Consider the following 7914-nt stretch of genomic DNA (forward strand, 5'->3'; position numbering starts at 1 on the left):
GTAGTGCCGGTGGCGGCGGGTGCCGCAGCAGTCTCGTTCGTAGCCGCCTGATCTGCCATTTCGACGACGCGCGTAACACACAGCGAGAGCGAGCGGGACGGCAGGCACGCAAGCACAGCACAGCAGCAGAGCAGAGAATCACAAGGCCCAGCCAGTGTCGCGGGCGGGCGCGGACGGCCGAGAGAGCGGCCGCCACTCTGCGCGCCGCCGCGCCGCGCCTCCCGCGCTTGCTACCACTCGAAATCGTGATGTCGGAAGGGGAGGATGTGCGATTGCGTGCTCGTGAGTCTGGTGCTCATGCACCAGGAACACCTGTGCCGGCCGGCCGCGGTTTGACGGGGCTTGCTCCGTCGACCGCCCCGCCATCAGCCGGCACGTCTACGATGACCCGACCCGGCGCGAGGGGAAGTATTAGTACCCTCGCGTCGGAGATGAATATGGACCATGATATGGATTTTACTCCGGACCTACCTGAGGACGACGAACCTGCCGAGACTCCTACAGCCTCGAGAGAAGCGAAAAACCACCGACGAGGGGACCGTAGCCATTCTACAGACGGCCGCGAAGACCACGGCAGCACAGCCGCAGCGGACTTCCAGATTCCGCCACGGAAGAAGCAGGCGCGGCATCAACAGCTCATAGTGGCCAGAGAACTTGATGTAACTAACCGGTATGAGCCCCTAAGAGGGACGGGAGTGTCACTAGACGCCGCAAATGATGATTTAGTGGAGAAACAGCGACAGAGAGATGAACAACAGCGGCGGCAAAACACGCCTGCAGATCCCGAAAATGACCATGACATGGAAGCAGATGCTCCACCAGTACCACCTGCAGGACCCAAGAGGATTCCGCCGATAACTCTGCGGTACAAGGAATCTTACAAGCAGCTGCACACGTGGCTCAAGACGAACTGTAAGGCGACATTTACAGTGCGACAGACGGGCGGAGAGACGTTGAAACTGCTATTAAACACAACTGAAGACTATGTTAACGTCGTGGGAAAGCTTGGGGAAGAAGGGATTCCCATGTACACGACGCCAGCGGTCCGGCCACCTACGATAAAGACGCTGATAAAGGGAATACCGATGACTGTGACACACGCCGAACTTAAAGAAGAGTTAGAAGAGTTGGGATATGTTGCTACAGTGATCGAGAATCACAAGATGCCGGGAACTAATCAACTCACAGGGCACCGCGTTGTGATACTACCGGATACGACCGAACATCGCGGCATCTTTCAACTCACTCGTATCTACGATCTTTCAGTGAAAGTTGAACGACTGAGAAGATCACGCGGACATATACAATGTTACAGATGCCAAGGATTCAATCATGTTGCCCGATATTGCACCATGCCACCAGTGTGCGTAAAATGCGGCGCGGGACATGACAGCCGTGAATGTACGCGGTCACGAGAGGAGGCGCCGACGTGCGGGCTCTGTGGCGGGGCTCATCCCGCTAATTATCGAACGTGCCCCAAGCACAAGGAGGCAAGTCGACGATTTAGAGGACTACCACCGCTGAAGCCATCTACGCGCCGGCAGCGACCGCCGCCGCCACCGCCGACCGTGGACCAGAGCAGCTGGCCCACGCCGATGCAGCACCGCGCCAACAGGCTGCGCACAGAGCTCACGGCAGCGGAAGTTCTAAAACAGGGCCTCCAGCCGCGCGCGTCAACGTCAATCCCGGCGTCACAGCGCCAAACTGTGCCGCCAAGTTATGGACCACAGCCGGCAAACGCACGCAGACAGCCGTCACCACCACCGAGGACGGATCAGCCTGATCTACAGGTACTACTTGCGCAAATTGCATCTACCCTTGCAGAGGTGAGTAGAGCGCTTGTGCAGCTGCCACAAACCATCGCCGCCACCATTGAGGCGACGCTCAGCAGAACGCAAATAGTAAGTAAAGACGTGACCATGCAGCATGCCTAGGCTGCCACGACTCGATAATCTACGTATAATGACGTACAACGCGGACAATCTGACTAATGACGTGCTTGAGCTGCGACAGTTTATTACGGACTACAACATAGACATTTGTCTAGTGAACGAGACTTTTCTGAAGCCAGGGATTCGATCTAACATTCCAAATTATAAGTGCTATAGGACGGACAGATTGACGCACGGCGGCGGCACCGCTATTTTCATTCGCCGTTCAATTAGTCATCATGAAGCGCCTCCACCAATCACGCGCCACATCGAAACGACAGCTATCATTGTAGACACTCAAAATGGACCAATCACATTCATCTCCGTCTATCGCAGTCCACGTCACATTCTTGACATTGATGACGCAAGAGAATTGTTACGGACGCCAGGCCGACTTTTTATCGCCGGCGATCTGAATTCAAAACATGCCGCCTGGAATTCTCTCGTAACAAATATGAGTGGCCGCCTCCTATTACAGGCAACGGAAGAAGCCAATGCGTACGTTTGTGGCCCCGACGAGCCGACGTGTTTTCCATCACGCGGCCGACCTGACATAATTGACATCTCCATCACTAAAGGCATTCCACATTTCATGTCCGCAGAAGTAGTGCATGCACTAAACTCAAATCATCTACCCGTCATTTTCACCCTTCACGTCACACCTGTACAGCACCCAGGCCGCCTAAATCTACGACGCACGAACTGGGACTCATTCCGTGAACATGTCACATTTTCAATAGATGTAATTCAAGACGAAGACGACATCACTGAACAATCGATCACTGCATTCACCGACACCATCACAGAAGCATTGAATCTTTCGACACCGCCACCTAAGCCGCCGCATTTACCGACACCAGGACTGCCGCAACACATTCTCGATTCAATACGACGGCGCAACAGACTATGCAGAGAATGGCGACTAACACGAAATCCGCAGCTCAAGAGACAAATTAACCAGTTACGACGCGAAATTAAGGCAGCACTCATCGACTACAGAAACCAGCAGTGGGCAGCTAAACTACGCGCCTTCACACCCGATCCTATGCATTGGCACATGATAAAATTCTTCACAAATCGCAGGACCACAATACCGCCGCTCCAGACGCAAGACAGGACCGCATACAGACCGGAAGACAAGGCCAACATGCTCGCTGACACTTTTGAACAGAACTTTCAACCGCAAAACGACAGAGTTGACCAACAGAGAGTCGAACGAATTGAAAGAGAGGCTGACGAACTACTCCGCACGTATGATGACGACGAAGACGAAGAGGAAAACCAAATAACACCTACTACCGCAAGAGAAGTTCAAGCTGCCATACGGATGCTACCGCCGAACAAGGCCCCCGGCGTTGACGACATACAAGGTCGTGTACTCAAACAACTCCCGTGGACAGCGATCGTACGACTTGCAGCCATCTTCAACTGGATTTTCACCTCATCTACATATCCATCACAGTGGAAACATTCAATAGTAGTCGCCGTACCTAAACCTGGAAAAGACAGACGTCACCCGCAGAACTATCGACCAATCAGCCTGTTACCACACATCAGTAAACTGTTCGAACGCATATTTCTTGCACGACTCCAGAACGTCATCACCAGAACAGAAGCTTTACCGCAAGAACAATTTGGATTTCGCAGTGGCCACAGCACAACACAACAAATTCTCCGAGTAGTACATTACATCATTGAAGCATTCAATCGAAAAGAATTTTGTGGTGCAGTCCTTCTTGATGTGACCAAAGCGTTCGACACAGTATGGCATAAAGGACTCATCTGGAAACTTCATCACCTGCACTTTCCGAAACCATTCATTCGCCTACTCGCCTCATACCTGCAAGGACGTACTTTCGCTGTCAGGATGGATGACGCACTATCGACGCCACGACAAATCAACGCCGGGGTACCCCAAGGATCGGTCCTTGGGCCGATCCTCTACTCACTATTCACGACCGACATACCGACGCAACCACGAGTAGAAAAAGCAATCTACGCCGATGACACTGTAATCTACACACGCAGCCGCTGGAGAGAAGTTTTGGTGCCGCGGTTGCAGAGCGCGCTGAATTCACTTGAACAATGGGCAGCAAAATGGCGGATAACATTCAACCCGACGAAGACACAGGCGGTGATTTTCACTAGGAAGAAGACAATGCCAGCTCGACACCTCCGACTTTACAACACGCAGCTGCCGTGGGACACATCAGCACGGTATCTCGGCGTCATTCTCGACAAACGACTAACATGGAAACTACAAATTGACGACGTCAGAGCAAAAATCAACCAACGACTCGGCGCATTGTATCCACTCATCAATGAGACTTCTGACTTATCTATTGAAAACGGCCTCCTGATTTTTAGGATGTACATCAGACCGGTAATGGATTATGCCAGTGAAGTATGGGGATGTGCGGCAAAGACCCACATTCAGAGACTACAGTCACTACAAAACAAAATCCTACGAAGAGTTTTTCATGTTCATTCGCAATTTCCACATCGATTTCTACAAGACGCCGCGGACGAAAAAGAAGTACTACAGAGACATAAGGACCAAGCACGAAGATTTTACGACCGTGCACACGACGCAGATAACCCACTCATTAGACAATTGACGGAACCACAACCGGCGCGGGACAAATACAGAAGACCGATAGCATTACTTGACCGCTGATGAAGCAAGAAGCCTAAAACATGACCTCTCTCAGCCTGAAAAAACGGGCTCCGCAGTAAAAAGCTCCAAAAAGTAAAAATAAAAACTCCGCAAAAACAAGAAAGTCACACTCCCGTCCCACAAACACACAAGACACTGCTCAATAAAGATGACCAAATTTTCACACATGTTCCCCAGAAGAAGCAGGCAATGCTAACAAGTAAATCCTGCAATAAAATAGCTGTAAAACTTAGCCATAAGAAAGTGGACGGAGCGCTTGCTACCGCCCAACGTCCGACAGCCTGTGCGGAGCAGCCCCAAACCTGCGCCACAACCGCCCGCGCCTTTCAAACCACCGAGGATGGGGCTACACACAGCCACACCACAGTCGCCAACCAGTCGCCACGGCAGCGCCGCAAACCACGGCCAAACTGCAGCTACCGCGCGCTACAGCCTGGGTCGGCCCGCCGAGAATCGCCGCCCCCGCCCAAATGCCGCCCCCACAGCCCCAGCCGACGACCCGCCACAATGGCCAAACCTTCGGCAAAACTCCCACACCGTCGCCGCGGCAGCCCGGCCAGCGCGGCCGGCGCCACAGCCACACAAGCCGAGGCGTGCGGCGATGACGGCCGTGCAAACGCGCCTCCGCCGCCCCATCGCCTTCCGTCGCCCTCCCGCCGTTTCCCGATCGGCCCGCAGCCGTCGGGCCACATCGCGCGCCGTCCTCCTCCTCTCGCCCGCCAACATTCACAGCCGTTTCTCAACAATTGCCCGCCGCAAACGGACGCCGCCTGCGCAACAGGCGCCGCCGCCCCTCGCCGCTTCCGACCCAACCCCTCGACCGAGGCAAACCGCAATCCGAATCTACAGACCAACCCAATCTGCCGTCAAGCACACACGACAGCCGACCTTACACGTTACGCGTTACACATTACGTTTACACGTCTACGTTAGGTTAGGTTAGGTTAGGTGGACGTGGGTTAGGTTAAGGGGACTTGGGTTAGGTTAAGCGTCAAACTTAGGTTAAGCATTCAAACACGTCAGGCGTCAGAGGTTAGGTTAGGTTAGGTTAGGTTAGGTTACACGTTAGGTTAAGGGGTCAGTGCTAGGTTAAGAAGCGTCAAACGTAGGTTAAAAAAGCGTTCAAACGTGAGGCGTGAGCCGGACAGCTTACCTTACGTAGACGTTAGGGGCTCACAGGCTGAGCTCACCTCGCCACACCACAGGTTAGGTTCGGTTCGCTCGGCTCAGCGTAAAGCGCCGAGGTCAGGGTTACGTTCGTTCACCTTCGGGCGCCACACTTTCGGTTGAAAGGTCGCGACGGGACGACGTCGGCAGGCACGCCGCAAACGAACAAAAACGTACAGACGACGTCGGAAACCGCCGACAGACGGGGGAGCAGCACGACCACGACCAGACACCGAGCGCGAACGAGACACACGCGAACCACCCCCACCGGCCAAAGGGCACCACACAACAACCCAGAGCACCACGTGTCGACACCAGAGCAACCCGCCGCTCACGCGACATGGGCTGGCACCGAAGGGCAACCGCCCGCAACTGCGCTTTCCGCGCCGGCCCGGATGCACGTCGTGCTACAACAACACCACTACCGTACACAGCCGCTGTTCACAACATCACTATCAATGGCGCGCCCGCGGCTCGCCGCCGTCGCAGTCGCAGCCCCAACGCCAGCACTTTTGCACCACCATTCACACGCACCGCAACACAGCTCGCCGACACAGCCGAACAAAACAAACACCACACAACAACAGCAACAACGCCGCCGCCTCTACTTGTGCCGGCGACCCACCCCGCCGATGGCGCACCTTTCGCCAGCCGGCAATCGACACACACGCACCCACCCACCGGGGCCCAGTGCAAAAAAAAACACACAAAAACAAAAAAACCAAACAACACAAACGACACGGGAAGCGCACACCGCCACTTCGCGCGCACGCCACCAACCAGTCGTCGTCTCAAAATAACAAACACAAACAAAATAAACTAACAACTAGGGCAACACAAAACAAAAACGCCTCGCACGAACCGCCCACAAAAAGGACAAGCACACGCACAGCCTCTGCTGACGACCACGACGCAGCGGCACGCTGCTCCTGTCCCGCGCCCCGCGCCCCACTCGATTCACAACTCACGCGACACCGTCAACGACGGGCTCGCTTCCCGCAACCTACCACCTTTCCGCCACGACGCACAGCCCCAGCCAGCCCCACCCGACGACGCCCGTGGCAACGACTGCACTTTCACCACCGCCTCCCCCTTCCCCCCCCCCAAAACACACACACACACACACACACAGCCAGCCAAAAACGCACTCGCGACCCACACATGCACGTGCATCGGCACACGCCAACCAGTCAACGTCGACAACCACACGCAAGGCTCGAAACGAAACCGGCGTCCTTCCACGTTGCCATCACGCTACGCGACACAAGACACAAGGAACCAACACAACAGCCGGCCCCACTAATTCCCACTCTCACGCCGCAAAAAGCACACCGAAACCGCCAAACGCACGCACATTCCCCTTCGCACTGACACCACCGACCGGCTCGCTACCACACACCTCTCGGCAGCCGTTTCACGCCAATTCGCCACACAGTCGACAAGCGCCCGCCCTGTACGGCACACGCAACGACGCAGCGCAGCAAAGGGCGCCCGCAACACATACCTCTCCGCCGCCCGACGCGCCAACCGCCACACCACACCGCCAGCCACTCGCAAATTGTGCACTGCCACCAGCCACACGTCCAACACGCCGCGCCGCCTCCGGCCACCCGCCAGGGGGCGCTCACGTCCGCGACAACAGCGCGGCCCGCCGGGCCGGGCCGAACCGAACCGAACCGAGCCGCCGCTGCTCTGCACTCGGCACGGCCACACCCTGCTGCAGACCGGGCTCGTCTCTCTGTACGCGTCTGCCTGCGCATCAACACAACACGACCTTTTATATTTTTTTTTTTCCTCTCTACCGCCATCCCTTCTTCTCGCGTTTTACTCGTTGTTGCAGCAGCGGCGCCACACCTACACATCCACAGCCCCAGCCGAGCCGGCCTCACCTCAGGGCCCGCCGCCAGCGTCTCCTCCTCGGGCACAGGTGCGGTGCTGTGGCCGCCCATCCAACCGCATTGCTGGCCGTCCAGCCACCAGGCGTTCCCACTGCCGCGAGCCACGCCGCGCACCGACCCTGCTGCAGAAAACGAAGCATAGCCAGAGACCGACCGATACACAAAGCAAGCCGTCGCCTCGCCTCTTGTCCTTCCTGCCTTCCTTCCGCCCCCGCCCTTCTCACACCACCGCCTCTCCACT

General features: G+C 56.0%; 1 protein-coding gene across 1 annotated transcript; it reads left to right on the forward strand.

Moving 5' to 3' along the window:
• Nucleotides 1-248: 248 nt before the first annotated feature.
• Nucleotides 249-1934, forward strand: LOC124588706. Its single transcript, XM_047131487.1, has one exon. It carries the CDS (start codon nt 249-251, stop codon nt 1932-1934), a length of 1686 nt encoding a protein of 561 aa, XP_046987443.1.
• The last annotated feature ends 5980 nt before the right edge of the window (nt 1935-7914 follow it).

Source organism: Schistocerca americana, unplaced genomic scaffold (genome assembly GCF_021461395.2).
Source record: "Schistocerca americana isolate TAMUIC-IGC-003095 unplaced genomic scaffold, iqSchAmer2.1 HiC_scaffold_655, whole genome shotgun sequence".
Taxonomy (NCBI): domain Eukaryota; kingdom Metazoa; phylum Arthropoda; class Insecta; order Orthoptera; family Acrididae; genus Schistocerca; species Schistocerca americana.